The sequence below is a fragment of the Thunnus maccoyii genome, chromosome 7 (assembly GCF_910596095.1).
Source record: "Thunnus maccoyii chromosome 7, fThuMac1.1, whole genome shotgun sequence".
Lineage (NCBI taxonomy): Eukaryota > Metazoa > Chordata > Actinopteri > Scombriformes > Scombridae > Thunnus > Thunnus maccoyii.
Window position 1 is genome coordinate 5,404,229 of NC_056539.1, and position 19,279 is coordinate 5,423,507.

General features: G+C 40.9%; 1 protein-coding gene and 2 long non-coding RNA genes across 6 annotated transcripts in view; 1 reads left to right on the forward strand and 2 right to left on the reverse strand.

Annotated features, from left to right (window-relative positions):
* Nucleotides 1-19,192, forward strand: part of evi5b (ecotropic viral integration site 5b) — a 34,087-nt gene extending 14,895 nt beyond the window's left edge. Inside the window, exons 4-20 of one of the 2 annotated variants that reach the window (XM_042416204.1) lie at nucleotides 2,667-2,891; nucleotides 3,105-3,179; nucleotides 3,321-3,446; nucleotides 3,543-3,686; nucleotides 4,283-4,372; nucleotides 4,630-4,727; nucleotides 5,678-5,738; nucleotides 5,826-5,879; nucleotides 6,929-6,961; nucleotides 7,395-7,547; nucleotides 8,421-8,552; nucleotides 8,686-8,826; nucleotides 9,066-9,224; nucleotides 9,637-9,783; nucleotides 10,235-10,330; nucleotides 15,049-15,144; nucleotides 17,142-19,192. In XM_042416204.1, coding sequence (XP_042272138.1) covers nucleotides 2,667-2,891; nucleotides 3,105-3,179; nucleotides 3,321-3,446; nucleotides 3,543-3,686; nucleotides 4,283-4,372; nucleotides 4,630-4,727; nucleotides 5,678-5,738; nucleotides 5,826-5,879; nucleotides 6,929-6,961; nucleotides 7,395-7,547; nucleotides 8,421-8,552; nucleotides 8,686-8,826; nucleotides 9,066-9,224; nucleotides 9,637-9,783; nucleotides 10,235-10,330; nucleotides 15,049-15,144; nucleotides 17,142-17,423 — 2,112 coding nt within the window. In that variant the 3' untranslated portion in view covers nucleotides 17,424-19,192. The remainder of the gene's footprint in view (nucleotides 1-2,666; nucleotides 2,892-3,104; nucleotides 3,180-3,320; nucleotides 3,447-3,542; nucleotides 3,687-4,282; nucleotides 4,373-4,629; nucleotides 4,728-5,677; nucleotides 5,739-5,825; nucleotides 5,880-6,928; nucleotides 6,962-7,394; nucleotides 7,548-8,420; nucleotides 8,553-8,685; nucleotides 8,827-9,065; nucleotides 9,225-9,636; nucleotides 9,784-10,234; nucleotides 10,331-15,048; nucleotides 15,145-17,141) is intronic. The other variant, XM_042416205.1, reaches the window with a different exon arrangement.
* LOC121900166 lies at nucleotides 7,554-9,145 on the reverse strand. Of its 2 annotated transcripts, none has more exons than XR_006096916.1 (3): nucleotides 9,056-9,145; nucleotides 8,677-8,808; nucleotides 7,554-8,537 (listed from the first exon to the last, which is right to left on the reverse strand). It is a non-coding gene; the product is annotated as an uncharacterized LOC121900166 (long non-coding RNA). The 2 variants fall into 2 exon arrangements; XR_006096915.1 differs by having other exon boundaries at nucleotides 9,048-9,138.
* LOC121900167 lies at nucleotides 9,156-17,326 on the reverse strand. 2 transcript variants are annotated; one of them, XR_006096918.1, is made up of 3 exons: nucleotides 17,238-17,326; nucleotides 16,348-16,449; nucleotides 9,156-9,242 (listed from the first exon to the last, which is right to left on the reverse strand). It is a non-coding gene; the product is annotated as an uncharacterized LOC121900167 (long non-coding RNA). The 2 variants fall into 2 exon arrangements; XR_006096917.1 differs by having other exon boundaries at nucleotides 16,348-16,453.
* Nucleotides 19,193-19,279: the final 87 nt, after the last annotated feature.

Consider the following 19,279-nt stretch of genomic DNA (forward strand, 5'->3'; position numbering starts at 1 on the left):
AAACCCTGTTCAGTTCTATGTTGGACCACCTGATAACAGTCACAAGTAATGGCAATGACTGTAAGCAGCCTGTGGTTTCCTGATGTTAAACTACTTAGTGCAACTGGGAAAGTGTGAGGGTAGATGCTCCTCTCTACACCTGCTGCATTTGAGTTCATTGCTAATTTATTTGAATGTTTCTTGCAGTATGACAGGCCTGTTCATGGTTTCTTTTTTAACCCTCAGATTTTATTAGATTTTTTTTTTTTTGATAAATACAACAGCACAGTACAACAACATCATTGCCAGGCATCATGATATCCACAACATCCAGATAACAAACGGTATATATTATGGATTATGGACAGGGGGTCTTTATATAGCACTACATAATTTGTATGTAAGTGTCCTTGATTGGCAGAGCATGCAGCAGAAGGAAGGTAAATGACATTTTAAGCAGTGAGGATGAGGGGGGTAGAAGCAACCAACCATGTTCCTTATTCCAACAAATAGGTATATTGTCCATTTTGTCCAAGTCATTTCTCAGTCTCAGAAGGAAGGTCAGTCTTTCCATCTCATGAGTCTCTTTGACGATTGAAAGCCAATTATCTACTGTAGGTCAGTCAATATTTTCAGGAAGTATCTGTCATTTCCCCTTATTCATTCTGGCAGATCGCCCAAATAAAGTGAAACGCACTTCAATTGGATCTGCTGCCCAAGAATATGCTGCATGATTCTCCAAATACTTTCCCAAAATAGTTATATCTCTTGCCAGCTTCAAAAAAATGTTGTGGTGATTTACCTCATCATCATCAACATGTATGGTTTATCGACCACTTTTCCTCACAGGTGTTCTTCTTTGCCCTGGCTGTTAAGTATTTTGTTTTTGATTTCACATCTCTGGAAATGAACCAGAATGGATCTTGAGACAGTTTCATCTTGAGGTTTAGGGCAGATTGACCAGTGGGCAAACATGGCTGCGGACACACCCGATGACACTTGTAACTTTTGATTTATCTCCGTTCTGAAACTCTTTAATTCCGTTTAATGTCATTTCTGACCATTAATACCTGCTCGAGTTCCTTTTTCAGGTTTTTTCTATCCCTGCCGAGGTTTTTGATAGCTTTAGCGGTGGTAAAGTCCCCTTCCTCACTACCAGCTTCCATCCTTCCCACAGTGGTTTTGTTGTTGTTTTCTTTTCTCTTGTTGTGGTCTTTGTTTTTACCCAAATTGTCTTGCTTCTAACCCCACTCATTCCAAGTAATTTTAGTTTCTTTTCAGAGCAATACTCATGTTTTGGTGGTGTGTTTTTTTGGGTTTTTTTTTTTTTGTTTTGTTCTGTTGTTTTATTAAATTGACCGCAAGAGTTTCCGATCTATGCCACCATCTTGAAACACTCACCAGAAGTCCACTCTGTTCACTGTTTCATTGTTTGAAATTGCCGTCCAACAGCTCTAAAGTCATGGTGACTCTGGAAACTGTGTCCTCAGTATCCATGATTGTGGCTTTCTCATAATCAGTCCCACTTAAAGCTCATTGTCTGTAATCAGTTAATATGCAAAAACGAGTGTTGAGTGCGAACGTGTTGCTGTCGAATGAACCTGCTGCTGTAGCTACACAGGTGCTAATAGCATGGGCAGGGTGTCTGTTTTTCTTGTCACTTTGTGTGTAAATGGGGAAGTCTTACAAACTAAGCATGAACATGCATGAGTGTTATTATGTAATGTCAGAGAAGTAGTAATGACCGGATGGCTGCAACTAGCAGGGGATATTAATCATAGCTGCTGAGGCCTCCACAAACACAGTTTCTGTGGCTTGTAAGAAGGAACCTTAGTTTTTCTGTCTTTGTCAGCAAAACGTCTGATGTCTTCATGTTTTTCAATACTATATATTTCATCAAGACCCACTACTATTGAAGAGAAATGTATTTAGGTTAGTGGTTATCTGGTTAACTGTTAAGGTGATCTTGAAATATTTCCTGCACCGATTAAGTCCTGAAATGCACTGAACATTACAGATGGATGCTTTTATATCTACATTGGCGCCTGTCACCAATTATTAGTGGGAATAGAAAATAAGGATGGTTAAAGTAGCTTTGGTTCAGACACAGCCAAGATATGAGATGGTGCATTGTTCCAGTACAAAGCTCGGTTTGTCTTGTCTGACCTCAGAGAGAGATCCCCTGCTGAAAGCCTGTGTGGGTGGACCTCTGCTCCAGATGCACCCTGGACTGACCAGATGCAACACACACACACACACACACACACACACACACACATGCACACTCCCATCACAGCAGGAAAGATCAGTGTTCCCTGTCAGCACAGGAAATTGCTTAATCAAATTGTATCAGCAGCAATATATGGAAACAAATCACACTACCAAGTGCCTCGTTGACAAGATTCTATTTGTCAGTAGAAATTGTATTATTATGAGGTGCACATTGTGCTGAAATGGGAAAATAAATACCGGAGCACGAATCATGCCCGAGGCTGTATCCTGTTGTAAGAAATGCAAGTGTCTGTTCTTTTTCTCTACAGGAGACCAGTCTGTTTTCTTACACTTTTTTATACACATTCAGAAATGAACAAAGAAAGTCACCACATGACCACTTTTCCTAAAATTCTTTAAAATTCAAGCCAGATTTAAAATACAGCTAGATTACAAACATTAATTTTTTTCCACAGGATCTCGTTAGAAAAGGGATTCCTCACCACTTTCGGGCAATAGTGTGGCAGCTGTTGTGCAATGCTCAGAATATGCCCATCAAGGATCAGTACTCAGAGCTCTTGAAGATGACGTCGCCCTGCGAGAAGCTGATTCGCAGGGACATCGCCCGCACTTATCCTGAACACGAATTTTTCAAGGAGAAAGACAGCTTGGGCCAGGAAGTGCTCTTCAATGTCATGAAAGTAAGTCTCTCATTTGTGCCTGAGGAACCAGATTGTACGCAGATAAACTGCTAATCATGTGTACAGATAACAAAAACTATTGTTTTAGGGTAAAAACTGTAGGTGGAGTAAATCCACAGAGAGACGTTTGAGTCTTGCAAACACTAAAATAGTTGAGGTCAGGTTTTGTGACAATCACTGAGACTCATCCAAAGCAAATCCCTGTTACCTCAGGCATATTCTCTGGTGGACCGTGAGGTTGGCTATTGTCAAGGAAGTGCATTCATTGTAGGACTACTACTCATGCAGGTAAATAATCCATCCTCACCACACATGCACACAGACACACGGATTCATCAGCTTCCAGCAAACAGTTTGGCAAGTTTGACTGTTTGCAAAGCTGAATAACAGACAGATTTGAGGTTTAATTTCATCCTGTTATTTTTCTAGATGCCAGAAGAGGAGGCTTTTTGCGTGTTTGTGAAGTTGATGCAAGACTACAGATTACGAGAACTCTTCAAACCCAGCATGGCTGAGCTGGGACTCTGCATGTATCAGTTTGAGTGCATGATCCAGGTACAAACCTCACACCACACGTGCACACTGCACGTCAAATGCTGCAGACAGGTATTTTGAGATGTAATAATTTTATGCCGTTTTTTTTTTTTGTAGGAGCAACTCCCCGAGCTGCACGTGCATTTCCAGGCTCAGAGCTTTCACACCTCCATGTATGCCTCCTCCTGGTTCCTCACCATCTTCCTCACCTCTTTCCCTCTGGCCGTCGCCACGAGGATCTTCGATATCTTCATGTGTGAGGTCAGTTAAAAGGGACTGCAGCTTTTATCACCTGCTTTGAATGATATCCTGTATTTACTTAAAGGTATCAGTCTACAGAAAATGTGTATCTTTGCATATTTGTCATGCTATTTAATTTGCTTGCATTTTACTCTAGCGTTAACTCTCTAGAAGAAATGCTGTCAGAGCTCTGTCTCTGACTCTTGCACGTCCACTTTTGATTGTTTCTAATGTTTGTGATGTAAAAGTTGAAAGTCATCCTACCGCTGCACTCACTGTATGTCACTGTGGTTCACAAATATTTAGTAAGGTTCAAGGTTAGCATTCCTTCTACTGTGCAAAGAGTCATTGCAGATAAAATGCAGATTAGGTTGATTGTCATGGAAATGTTATCCATTAGTGCCACCTGTTGGAGAAAAAAAGAAACGCTACAAGAGGTTCAGATTTAATAGTAATTGTAAGTTCTTTCATTTCTTCCTTGAGACCTATTGTAACAATTTTTCAGTCAATTCTTAATCAACTTTAAAGTGTATTTCACAGCACATTGAACATCACAGATGTGTAACTCGTTATTGCTAAAGATGCTCATTGTGATTACTGGTGATGTCTGTCTTTAGGGTCTGGAAATTGTTTTCCGTGTTGGACTGGCCATCCTTCAGATGAATCAGACTGAACTCATCCAGCTTGACATGGAGGGAATGTTACAGGTATATCATCATAACCTTCACGTAACTTGTCATTCAAGCAGCTCAGATTTCTTCTAAAGGGAGGAACCTCTGCCACACCCAGTTAAATGATACATATAAACTCCCAACTTGTACCTGAGCACACGTTTGCGTCTAATGTAGGGCTCTGAGGTCAGAGAAACACCTGACTGAGACATCAAGGTGCATATTTGTTTGAAAGTAGCTGCTTTATGGGTGTGTGCCGCTTATCCTGCCTCTGTTTCTTAACTGTGATCCAGCACTTTCAGAAGGTCATCCCACACCAGCTCGACAGCGGACCAGATAAAGTCATCCATGCTGCTTATCAAGTTAAATACAACGCCAAGAAAATGAAAAAGTAAGCATAACTTCATCATCCCCCACCGACCTTCCTTTTTATTTATGCCTTTTGAAACGTACATTATGTGGAAAAACATCATGTATCTTTATAATCAATTTTTCCAAACTTTTTTGTAACTGCTTCATATCTTCACACCAAATTTTAATTCACTACTTCACTGACATGTAATGACTGTGGTATGCTTGAAACCAACGAGTTCATAGGATGTGTTTTTCAACCACATCTAAAGGCAAAAGTGATGAAAGATGTTAAAGCAGCCAAACTTGAATGCAGGGAAATAGAGAGGAGTGAGACACAACAATTGCACAAATGGAGATAATGGCACACACTTCTCAGGCAATCTGTCCACAGAGGAATTCAGTGTTGTACTACACACAAAAAGTGACATAAATAGAAAAAGAAGGCTGAGAGAGAAGTTGAAATGATCATTGAGGCATTGAGACCATCTGAGGCGGCCCCCACAATTTTATATATATATATATATATATATATATATATATATATATATATATATATATATATATATATATATGACTGAACCAAGCATCAAATCCTCACATTTGATAAAATGGAACCAGTAATTGTTGGGCATTTTTTGCTGAAAAATTATTGAAATTATTAATCCATTAACAAAATAGCTGCCAATTATTTTTCTGTCAATTAACTAATCGATTAATCAACTAATTGTTTCAGTTCTACTGTTAAGGACTTTGTTGAAGCATACTGAACTAAGGCAGCCTTCACTAATTTTGTGATGTTGGAAATTTGTGTTTGAGACTTTCAGGATTTTAGCTGCTAGATATGATTGTGAATCCAATCAAGGCTGCAAAACCTTTAAATGTTATATTTGTAATCTTGTTATTTCCTGTTTTTATGTTAATATTTATTGACAGTACTCCAGCCCACAATCAAATCTTGTCTGATTTTTCTTTGTGAACTGTTTTCAGGTTAGAGAAGGAATACACTACAATCAAAACTAAAGAGATGGAGGAGCAGGTGGAGATAAAGGTGAGTGTGTAAAGAAATGTCAAGAAGGCTCCACTGTGCTTGTTTTATATTCTGTCAAACATGATTTTGTAACTGTTTGCTTTGCAGAGGCTGCGGACTGAGAACAGACTTCTGAAGCAGAGGATAGACACACTAGAGAAAGTGAGTGCAACAGCGTTTATCAGTGGTGCTCTGTCACCAGACACTGCTCCCTGCTCATCAACTTACATTAACCCATCCAGCTGTGTATGCTCATACATCATGCATCTCCTCCTAATGATGGAGTCTTGTCTTTCACTAACTGGGCTGTGTTAGTTGAAAGTTATCCTTTTACACGATAAGGCATCGTTGACTGGTATGCTGAATTTTCTTATTGTATATAAAGTTACTATCAGAGACAGAAGCCGGGTTCCGATTTCATGTTGTCTTGTTGTCATGGTGACTGTCGGTGTGGCTCGAGAAACTTTCAAAATTCACCAGACACCGGTAACTGAAACAGAGACTGTAACAAGCCGGTTTGGAATGTGAAAGTGGCTGCTTGACGCTGATCAAGACGATACAAAGCACCGCATGCCAAGTTGCACTGTTTGTATCATTCTGCACCTTTTTGTGTCTCTTTGAATGAGCACTACTGCTGCCAGATAAAAGGCACCATGCATGAGGTCTGCCGTGGATATCGAGGGTGTCTGCCGCGCCGCGTTTGCTTGCAGGAGGAGCACTGTGGTCTGTTATTTAAAACCAGCTCGAGGCTGCTGCTCTATGTCACATAATTCCCTTTTCAACTCTTCACTAATTGAAACTGCTGAAAAGCTGTAATAAACCACATCAAAAGCCCAGAGCATGTGTTGAACTTCAACAACATGTAGCCCCTTAACACTTTTATTGAGCTGTTGTTGTACCATACTTCACTCTTGGCTTCAAGTAGAGCTGTCCTGTGCTTCTTCCTGTCTGAAACCTGTCTTTGTGTTGTCGGCACCACCTAATTTTTCACTGTCACCAGTTCATTTGCACTTGCATGCAATGTTCCTTTTCTGCCCCTGAATGTAACCAAAAACCTGTGGTTTGTAAAAAAAAGAATAGCTGAGTATTTCTGGAGGGAAAATGAACATTGCATTTCTTTTCTAAAACAATCAATTGTTCTTTTGTGTGCTTTAAACTGTCCTCTGGATTGTCTCTCTCTGCTGTCTCTTGTTGATATTTCTGTTTTGTAGGAAAGTGCTTCCTTGGCAGATAGATTGATCCAGGTATATTCCTTATTTTCTCTTTACCCTTTTTACTTATGCTTCACCTTCCTCCTCCCTCCTCTCTCTCTTTAGCATTGCATGCTCATGATTAGTACAATGAAGGACAGAGTAATAATACAGTATCTAGAAACTAACCAGCAATTTACTCTCTGAGTGAAAGAACTAAACCAGATTATGATAGCTGACTACAGTATTGAGTAAGTGCATGGAATTAATACACTTTGGCATGCCAGACAAAGTAAGAGAATCTCAAATAATGCTTAATAAGGCTAAGGAATTAAACTGTGAATCATAAATTGCTAGAGTTAAAACAAGCATGTCCTTAGAAAACCCAATCCCTCATCTTCTCTTCTGATTTGCCCACCCATTTCGCCCTCTCGTTTCACTTCTTGTCGTGCTCACTCTACCCCTCCTCGGTTGGTTACGTCCCAAGGGACAAGTGACTCGAGCTCAGGAGGCAGAGGAGAACTACCTGGTCAAGCGGGAGCTGGCCACAGTCAAACAGCAGAGCGAGGAGGCCAGTGCTCAGCTGGAGCAGGCCAAGAACACCATCAGGCAGCTCCAGCAGCAGCAGCAGCCACATGCGGTAAGGAGGGCCACAGAGTCCCCAGCTGGCAGGTTGCACTGGCTCAGGTCCTGCCCAGTGTGCGACAGGAGCCGTGACATTGAGAGTGGGATCTTTCCCAGATCACTTTGTGTTTGTACAGTGCTGAAACCTCAGGCTGTAAAGATTATCTGGTGTGCTAGAACTGCCACCTGGATCAGTTATAATGTGTTTGTTTTCACCAGAGTTCAGATGTGTCATGGTTGGCATATATTGCCTATCAACACAATCTAAGCAGTGGCAGAGCAGGACTTTTCTCACTTTGCACATGGGCTTTGTGTAATGAACTGTTTTGGTATGCATGAATTCAAATCGGGACATGGAGTACTACACAGTTCAGCCACCATTTACAGTCCTCTGCATTCTCTGAAATGCATTCATGAATTTGTTAGCAGCAGGTTGGTAGATTTCACACATGGCACTCTGTTCACTCAATCCTCTCCTTGCATATATATTGACCTAACAGTCTTAATTATTGATGGTTGGATTCCAGATGTTAATGTGCAGGCATTACCATGTTTTACATAACGTGTAATCTTGTTTCACAATGAGCAGTCATGAATTATTTATGTGTAAGTGAAAGGCAAAATGGTTGGTGTCATCAGAAATTAAGGTTGAGTTCTGTGTAGTAGAGTGTGAAGATGCCATGAGGTGCATTTTCTCCCGAAGAATATAATGTATGTGGCATAAGATGAGTATATTAATAGACTGGAATTATTTGTGGGCTCTGGTTTACATCACTGGAGGCTGAATATTTTGTTCATCATTAAATGCTGACATTGAGGACACACAGGTATCGACACTTGTAGCTCTGCTTTGCAGTCTCTGCTCAATCACATGTCATGTTGGTTGTAGAAGGGAGCCCCTCGGTTCTCTGAGGAGTCCGTTCTGCAGCTGGAGAGAGAGCTTGTGCAGGCCAGGCTGAAGGAGGCAGAGTCCCAGTGTGCTCTCAAGGAAATGCAAGACAAGATCCTGGAAATGGAAAAGGTGTGTTGCCTCAGACACACTTTACTTCTCAAATCTCAGCCACCATACAACTGGGCTACATTACTGTGCACCTATCATTACCCTTGCTGGCTTTTAAAACATACTTCTTTTTTTTGTTACACACCTCCATTAGAGGAACACGTCGCTACCAGATGACACCAATGTTGTGCGTCTACAAGAGGAGCTGATTGGGGTGAAGCTGAGGGAGGCGGAGGCTTTGACGGGCCTGAAAGAGCTGAGACAGCAGGTCAGAGACCTGGAAGAGCACTGGCAGGTGAGTACTAACACCTCAGCTCACAAGACAAGTCTGACAAAGACAAGTCATTGATCAAACATCTGATTAAAACCTGGAGAGAGATATCTTGCAGAGTGAGAGGCAATAAAGGTTCAAAATGCAAAACAGCACACACCATGCAGTACAGCTTAAACCTTACACATTACAGTGCTGTCAAACGGAAATGGAAAAAAGTATAGAGTGTAAATCATTGGACTGACTGTAACACCTCTCCTCAGCGTCACTTGGCACGCACCGCTGGTCGCTGGAAGGACAGCCCCAGGAAGAATACGCTGAGTGAGCTGCAGGACGAGCTGATGAGCGTGAGGCTGCGTGAGGCCGAAGCTCAAGCAGAGCTGCGAGAGACACGGCAGAGGATGCTGGAGCTGGAGACACAGGTCAGAGGCCACATTCACCTGTTCACACAGATTCCTTGAATTAAATACTTGTCCTGCTTTATCAGATTCTTAGCTTTTATTTCATTACAGTGTCATTAATCATAAGGAATTAAATGTGCATTGTAGTACGGACACATCAGTAAGTACGGTGTAATCATGTTTACCTATAGCATGTCTAATAAATAATAAATGAGCTGGAAAATAAGTGTATTCTCCACTTGTATTGTCACACAGTAGCCTTCAGGGGGCAGCAGTCATCTGTCCCAAACAACTCAGAAACCAAAGTGTTAAGCAATGCAAGAAGAACTCATCACTCAGCTTTTGTGTTTGAATATATCCAGAAATGTTGGATTTGTCAAAGTAAAAAAAAAAAGGTTTATATCTATAAATCTATAATTCTTTGCTCTCTCAGAATCAGATTCACAGCAACCACCTGCGACGGGCGGAACAGGAGAGCCGGTGTCTCCAGGAGCGTGTACAAACACTGACGGTGCAAAACAAAGATTTACACGTGCAACTGCAAGAGATCAAGCGGAGACAAGCTGAGATTGAGTGCAAGGTAGGAATCTGTTACTGATCTGCACGGCAGGATTGAGGCATGATTTTTAAAATATAACTCAAGGTTTTAAAAACTTCAGAGTTCATGGTGACATGTAAATTTGTATATTATAGATTATTTTACTCTAAAGAGAAAGAAGGTCCAGTTGTGTTAAGTCTTCGCCCTTGAGCCTCATTTATATCATATAAATGATATATATATATATATATTTATATATATGTATCTTTCAACAGCAACTTACTCTGTTGTTAGCAATGATATCCCAGTGCTGATGGGTCTGTGCTGGTGATGCAACACCTCCCATCTCTCAGGGTTTTCCCCCTGAGAGATTCACACTGACACACTAACAGCTCAATAGACATTTTAGTGTCATCTAAATAGTCTACAAAACATGGACATTCAGCATCATAGATCCAGACCTGTTGTTGAGATAATGTCTTGTTTTGTGCAGAGCAAAGAAGAGGTGATGGCAGTGAGGCTGCGAGAAGCTGACAACATTGCTGCTATGGCTGAACTCCAGCAACAGATCTCAGAGCTTGAGATTCAGGTAAAGTCGACATGCACCCCCTGCTCTGTGTGTCTGTAACATCACACTGCAGCCTCCGCAACAAGCTTTGGATTTCCTCAACTCCCTCACAAACCACATTTAACATTTCTAAACTTCCTTCACACAAAGAGAAAAATGTCCCACACAGCAGTGTGAGGTTACAAAACTGAGTTAAATTTGTCTTCTTTTCATTGATGGGATGAAGGTTTGGTCGTTAGTATTTCATCAGCTTCTTACTGTGAGCTTCTTCATGGACTTTATAGTATCTGGTTGCAAGTTAGAATGACGGTGGTTACTTCACATGAGTAATTTCTGTATTTGTGTTTTGTTTGAGCTCTTTGAAGTGGGCGGAGCTCTGTTGGAAAGAGGTGATGTCATCGATTTCCATCCACCAATCACAGTATAAGAATCTAAATCTGATAGCAGTTGATGTGTTCTTTGCTTATGTTGCTAAGGAGACACCAGCAGCAATCAAATCTGATCAAACCACACCCACGCACTCCGAATGAAGCAGATTAGTAATGTTGTACAGAAATATTTAAGATCTGAAACTTAAGTTTCACAAGTGTAAGAGACATATATAGCAGTGGAAATGTAAGATCAACAACTAACCAGGAGATGCAGTCTGTAAATAGTACAGACTGCTGTGGTCTTTCCAAAATAAAAGTAAAACTATGTCCCAAATCATAAATCTGTTAAGACACACAATCTATGAAGTTCAAGATTGTCTGGAGCTGCTTTAAACACAGTAACTATATTAGTTTAGTTTTCTAGTTGTATTTTTATTGTGTATTTTGCACAAATTGTAGATGTAAATACAACTTGTTTAGGAGTTATGTGTGAAGACTCTTTTAATTGGGAGATGAATGAAGTTGAACACTTGCAGATGAACTTAATCCCTGTGTGAACACGTCTTCACAACAGAAAGTAAAGAAGCCAATATTTATCCTCAAACAAATGTAACGCCACACACAACAAGGGTGACCAAAACAAATACAGGCCTGGTCCTTCATCACCAACTCTGGGAGAGAACTGATTGATAAAAGATAAAATTATCTAAAAATCTATCTCAAACTAGTGCAGTGCCCGATTGCTTATTGCTGCTTGCAGCTTTCTCGAGAACCACATATCTATATATATATATGTGTGTGTGTGTGTTTAAATGTTTTAATTGGCACATGTATCAATTAAAATGATAAGGAATTAATAGATTAAAAAATAAATTGTTTTAAATCCAGACAGAATCTTCACCAGTGAGACCTTTCTACTCTCCCATGTTTCGTGCAGCACACTTGCACTGGATAAGATAAGATAAGTCAGTATTTTACTCAAATTTACTGACATTATCCTTCTGGACATGTGTGACAACATGATAGGCCGCAAACTTTTACAGTCTTGTCTCTAAATGTACTAAATACATAAGTGTTACTGAAACAGAGAGGGATGAGACAGAGAGGAAGGAAACGAAGGGCAGTGTGACGCAGAGTGACTGTGTTTCTGACTCCGGCATTCTCAGCTCCAGTTTTAAATGCAGCAAAGTCAGATGAACTCATGTTTGAACAGGCGTGTACCAGAGTCTCTACATCTCCTCCTCTACCATCCAGTGTGATCGACTCTTCAGCTGACAGCGCTGTTGGCAGCAGGCAAGAAAGACGCTCCATACTGCACTTGCATAGAGTCAGAGCCCTGAAGCCCCGCCCCGCTGTGATATGACTGTGTACATGGAGCAGAGTGGCTTGCTGTTGGCTTCTTTATTCCGAGTTTATTAATATCGATCATGTTGTGTGTCCAAATTGCACCAAATATGACACTGCACTCCCAGCCATACACCCGCCAAGTATAGTCTCGATCAGATCAACAGTTCAAGAGATATGCGAAGGACATACATACATACATACATACATACAGATTACTTCCTTTAGAAGAGAGAGAGAGAGAATAAAGCTTCGTTATGAACAGTGAGTGCAGCAGGCTGTAGGGGGTGAATCTTTTATATGCTTTAAATTGCACTATAGTATGAATATGTGTCTGAAGCCTTTTATGGAATTCTTTCTTTGTTGCTTGAGATTTGAGCCGGTTGAATATGTAGAGTTTTTTTTTTTGATGAGTCAGGAGACATTTGTGAGTAAGTGTCTGACACTTGTTATTGAGCCCACATATGTACCTATAAATTATTAATATTTTGGAATTTCGAATGATTTAATGTTTTACAACTTTGAATCACAGCTTATTGACTCATCAGCACTGATCAGCCAGATATACATAATGTGAAAGTCGAAAAAAATCTTTACCAATTAATCAAGCATGAATGTGAAACTCAGAAGCAGTGATTGTAATAGTTGACTGTTTTCCAGTAAATACTTACTAGAAGTACGATTACGAGTACGGCAGCAAAGGAAAAGCCAAAGAAATAAATCATGAGGTTCCCAGAGCAAAAACACTTGACATGCAAAACATGTGTAGTGTGATTTCCACCTTAGCCTGGTACAGATGGGCCAATCAAAACAATGAACTGAAAGTGTCTAAAATCTGCACAAAAATAGCAGAATTGTGTGTTGATTCTCACTGGGCAGCAGTGCAAGGAATCCTTTCATCCTTATATAGTGTTCATATTAACATTATTGCTTAAATAAATTCATCAAGTGTTGATAGAGTTTATTGCTTATATTGATTGATAAACTGTGAACATCAGTTGCTTGAGTGTCAAACCAAAAACGTTGGTCAACTTTGAGTGGAGTTAGCGACAGTTCTGTTGGAAACATTTGTGACTTTGGTCCAGTGGCGGATGCTTTGCAGAGTACCGTTGCAAATATATTCCTGAGTTTAAGATGTTTCATGTAGTCTTAGCTGGAGGCCCAGACTATTTATAAGTATGACACCTACAAAAACCTCCCCCTCTTCCCCTTCACAGGCACACACAATCACACAGTGTGGTCTGAGGTTTTGTTACTAGGTGATAGAGCAAAAACATGCAACACCAGAATTTACCACTACCGCCCTCACGCTTTTTAGAATCTGCATAGCGAACTTTTAGTTCAGTACGTCAAAAGTGTGCACGGCCTTATGTATGTATGTGCATGCATATTATCTTCCTAGTAGGGGCAGGATATTAGATCTAACTTGTGTCTGAGCCGAAATCACTGTGCCAATGTTGGCTTCTTGGTCTGTGGTTTGGTTACCTGTTCTGTAAGTTGTGGGGTGCTTCAGTTGCAAGAAAATTTAAATAAAATCAAATTTCAGTTTCCTGCCTTCCTCATCTCAGATTGTGACGCATGTTGTTGGCGACAGTTTGCATCATCACTATGATCAGATTAGCTTTGTCTAATTACTGAGTGAGGAAGACAGAGCTGTGGCAGTAATTGATAAAGGAACTCGTCACTTTGAACATTTTGATGATGTGCACTTTTTTTTAATCTGCAGAGATTGATTTAACAGATAGAATTGAATGGCAACAGCTACTGAGAAACATGGTGAACATTGTCAGTGAAACTCAGATGTCTAATAAGGTTTTTGTGTAGGACTCTTTCACTATCACAGCCATAGCCTCAGTTTGACGCCACCGCTCCAATGTCTCTGGGCATGATAGGAAGTGGTTTCTCATCTTCAAGCTGAGACTATACCAAAGGTGATATGCATGGTTTATTTTGAGGTTTCTATGACATGCTCAGAGATTTATACTAAATGTTTCAGCCTGAAAAAGGACATTACTTTTTGATTTACTCTGTATTTGTATTAATAGAGGAGATATATCTATCTCATTAATCTGGCACAGCCCAGGTCAAGACGCGAGTTCAGAGCAGTCAGCACATGTCTGTACTGTACACAAAGACTTCATCATGGCACTTGGAAAAGATGTCCCACTTTCTCCTCTTCTATCACTCCACCGTTGAAACTAAACAAAGTTCAACAGACTTTTGTGAGACGTTTGACATCTCCAGCCACAGCCTGACACCTGTTGATTCACGCAGCTGAGCACAAGGAAGTCTTATTAACTGTCTGGCCTTTACCGTTGCAGTGTTTTGGAGCGGGGGGAAACCTCAAAAACAACAGATTCTTGGAATAATCTCACTTGTTTAGACCTCTCCATGTAAAAAAAAAGGCCTTCTGGGACCGGCCATATCAACCCCACTCTACCACAGGAATCAGAAGCACTATCTGTATTTTGGGGTGTTGGCCAGCAAGAGAAGACAGTCTCACCTCTTTACCTTTACACCCCGCCCCTGCTATGCTATGTAAACATCTTCTCTTTCTTGCCTCACTGTTTTCATGCTACAGCCTGTGAGTTGAACTCCCCTGTGCGCCTGTCACTGGTCTCACCATATAGCTGGCAGGTTCATGGGTGTGATTTGAGGTTTGAGATCGAGAAGATGTTTGTCTTCAGAGCCTGCAGATGTCTTCACTGAGGAAGATAAACATCACATGGGCTGTTTAACTGTTTAAAGCTGACAACCAGCCTCATCCCCAGGGCCCCGGGAGGAAATCAAGCACAAATGACACAGTTTTGTGTTTTCCCCTGACATCTGCCACACACGGAGGACACTTTGTGATGCTGATTTTTTTTTTTTTTTTTTTTTAACACGTGCCATTAAGTCCCAAGTTTAACCACTTCATCTCCGCAGACATGACATGATGCTAAATAGTTCTTCACCGTATCAATATTTAGAAAACCACCTGTATCACTGTAGCTTTTATTAAACTCACGTCTCTTCTACCAACAGAAAGAAGAAGGAAAGGTCCAAGGCCAGCTCAACCACACAGACTCCAGCCAGTACATCCGCGACCTCAAAGAACAGATAACAGAGCTAAAACATGAGGTGAGACTACAGGTCCATGAGTATTCAAAATACCTTCCTCTGCAACTTTTTTTTTTTTTTTTTTTTTTTCACTTTTAGAGATTCAGATTTGTTGTTGCCATTTCTTTGATCTGTCATTTCAGAAGATTTCACAACATTCCCTCAGATATGGTTTTACTTTGAGGCTAACAGATTAGTAGAAGTGTTAACTACACCCAGAGACTTCCTGTGCGGAGCTACTATTGCATACCTTTTGAAAACACCCTCACAGATACATACACATCTCTCCACAACAGGATTTCACCTGGTTTATCACAGTGTAAAGCCAAGATAGATAGTAAAGATGTCTGTTCGTATTTTGAAAACGTCTTTGTAAGTAGAAGTGAAGATTTGATTGTAAAAAAAAAAAAAACAACTATTGAATGTGATTAGTGCTGAATTTGTCTGACATCAGAGGACTGAAAGCCTTCTCCCCTTTATTTTAATGTGTTAATGTCAGCAAATCTTAAATGACGACGCATTTTATTACAAATGTCAAATGGTGAGTTTCTTCTCACTGATGATTGAGATGCTTGCATTTATTTTTAAGATGGCGTCTTCAAAGAAGTAGACAGGCGCATTCAGAGTCATTTCCTTTGTCACTTAGTGGTCATCGTGGATAGAGAGTGGCTCGCTATGAATCATTCTAACTCAAGTGTCTGCTGAGCAAACCTGAAAGTTGAGAGTGGCTTAGTAACAAAGCCCACCCGCCTCCTCACTCACAATTTTAGCTCAAACGTGCATCATATTGCTGGAAATTTTGAGATGTTGATCAGATCACAATTTTCTTTTTACATGACATGACAGACACGGCCAAGTTTAGACAGGTGCAGGTAAACATAGGCATATTTTCTGTATTCCATTTTACTGCTCGCTGATGTATAATGTATATGTGTGTAATACGTCTCTTCCTACATGTCTGTCTGTTGCATGGCAGGCCGACCCAGGTGAGTTGGTACAGATGTCCGTGTGACCTACAGTTGTTCAAACCTGACCTTGTGTTGACCCTCACCTCTTTGGCTCTGTAGCCCTGTTTGGGACAGGAGACAGTCCTAGATGCTTCCCACTGAAAAGCTTAGGGAAGTGGCTCTACGCTCTTTATTGGTATTGAGGAAAGTTAACCCAATGACACCCTTTTATCTTGTTGTAATACAAAAACATGCTTCAAATAAAGTGTCATCTTACCTTTGTGTGGTTTGAGTGTGGCCACAGTGGTCTGACTGCTGCCCCTTGTGGTCGAGGGGCGAAGGGGGGGGGATTACAGTTCTCACCAACTGTAAGTCCAGTCTGGCTTAATGCAACAGAAAGAGGAAGAAGTTGAGTAAACTTATTTAGACAAGTCACATAAAGGTCAGATTTCTGCCTTTTCAGAATGTTTGGTTTTATTAGAGAGAAGACTTGGGGCATGAGGAGTAATTGGTTGTTTTGGCAAATATACATCAGGTTAGCCTCCCTACGTCTGATAAAGAGCAGCGCACAGCCACCTCCCTAAACTTTTCAACAGGACGCGTCAGGGACTGTCTCCAACGCAGTCCCAAATGGAGCTAGCCCTGCTCCATCAAGAAATGATTCAATCGCTGTGTCCCAGATCCATACTACATATTTTTGAGTATACAGTGCATTGACACTGGAAAAGTGACAAAATTAAGTATACAAAATCTGCTTTTTGATTGTGCAGTTAATGAGCACTATTGTCCCAGTATACTAACAGCAAAAACAGTATATACATACTATATGCTGTTGGTATGAAGTATGGAAGTGGGACACAGGTCATATGTTCTCACATTGTTCCTATTTGGTTTGTGATTGTTAGATTTGTGAAAGACATCTCATTCTATTTGTGCCAGTGATACTGAAGAAATATCACTGATGATAATTGTATCTATTCATATCCTCTCTGTCAGTATATGTGTTTGGTTTATTTTAGCATGCAGGATGTAACAGTTTGCCCCTAACACTCGTCATGTTGGCTACCACAGATATGCTGCTTAAAAGGGCAGAGGGGCCTGGCCAAACAGCCCGCTTTTGATGGGATCCATATCGTCAATCACTATGTGGGGGATGATGAGTCTTACCATTCTTCAGATGAAGATGGAGTCAAGGACCCCACCCTCCAGGACACCCAGCAGAGGAGCGGCGTTGGCGGCCCTATCAGACTGCGCTCCAACCTCGAAGACACAGACAGCGAGGAAGAGGAGGATGGGGAGGCCCTGCGGCTCACTGTACCTTCCAGCGGCAGCCACAAGTCCACCACCGTGTGACGAGCACCCGCTGGCCGCCAGAGTCAGGACACAGGCTGTCAGCACTCACTGAGGAAGAGAGGGTGTTCCCAGCAGCCATTTCAGAGGAGAGGTCTAGATCTGGAGTACTGAATTTCAGAATGGAAATGCATCATCATTTCATATCATAAGAATTACACTTATAGGTTTAGTTTTTCTTTGGTTACCTCCCTTTTGTGGTCTTTGTTTTCTTCCGGAGGGCGGCAAACAGCTGTCTGAGCACCACTGATAGCTAGCACATCATCAGTCTGCACCTCAGCAGAAAATGGAAAAAATGTGGGGTATATCAAACCCAACTGGGCCACAGAGACCACAGAGACCAGAGGATGAAGGGCAAGGTATAGCTGGTGGTGGTGGTGGTGGTGGTGGTGGTGGGTGGGGTAGAGGGTTGTCACTCTGTCACTCCTCTAACCCCATCCAGCTAGGTACAACACAGAGAAAGAGACTGTGCAATAAAATATTTTATGCTATCTTACACACTTCATCCAATGTGTTTTTATATTTTTAAAGCATTTTATAAATGAACATCAAACATATTGATGCCATTACTACTAAGTGTCCATCATGCAGAGGCAGAAACGTATGAGCGGTGAGTGCGTGTGTGTGTGTATGTGTGTGTATATATATATATCTATTGTCTTGATGAGCTTGATCAGAGCCCAATATCAAAGCCGCTCGGATCAGCCAGCGTTGACTTTTTGGCCTTAGCACATGCTGCATGCCTTTAAACGAGGGCTAGTGTACCATGAGGTCAATATGACATCTGCAAACTTGTAGATATGTAAATGTGTATTATGTCTTGTTTTGTTTTGTTTTTTTTCAATTCCCTTTGAACTTGAAAATATGTATCTATTGCATATCTGACATTTAGAATATATTGTACAATACAGAAAAAAGGGACATGTTAGTTAAAATGACAAAAACCTGCTTCAGAGACAGCAAAGGACAGTTTCTGTTAAGAGAAAAAGACTCATCTTTCCTCACTAGAAGGCTTCAACTTACTGTTTTCAGAGCAGTAGAAAATGGGACAGATTTATTTCTTAGCTACTGTTGCTGTTGTTCTCTGAGTTCTCTGAAAGCATCCAGACTTTACTTTCAAAATGAGCCCTGCAGAAAATCAATTCTACGCATAGTAATTGCTTTTTGCTGTTGAGTCAAAAATGAGTAATGTCTATCATGTGTTTTGTGTATCACAAATTTGCACGGAAATGGATGACAGACCTAGGGAACTTCAACTGGGAGATAAAGCCGAGATAACACAACATACTACACTTTATAACACAGTGTGGAGGGGAGTCGAAGATGCATTTTGTCAAGTGTTACCAAAGTAAGCACTATATTCTGCATTATACTGTCAGCAGGCCAGTCCCACTCCATTTCACACGCAAGGACCTGGATGTGTAAACGTTTCTCTGAATGTCCGTGTTGAACACTAACTCCTGTATTCACTGACAGACATGGTGGAAGTGAACGCAGCGGTCTTGGCCGTCATGTCCAGGAAACAGAAAAGATTCTGACTTTGGGTTTGTGATGATGATGATGATGTCCCGTTGATCAACAAGATATCCTATGTCTTTTGATGGGAGAGGAACTTGTTTTGGCACTTTTTTTTGAGTCTGCAGTGCAGTAAGGACACAATGGCAACGCTATGGAGCATTCAGCACACTCTGGAGACTACATGAGATTGTTGTGTGTGTGTGTGATGATGATGATGATGATGAGTTCACAATAAAAATGTTTAATAAACTCTTCCACTGGTGTCTTTTCATTGTGGCTGTAGACTAATAACTTGAGTCTAGTCGTGCAGACCGAAATTAATTCAGATGACTGTGAGCACA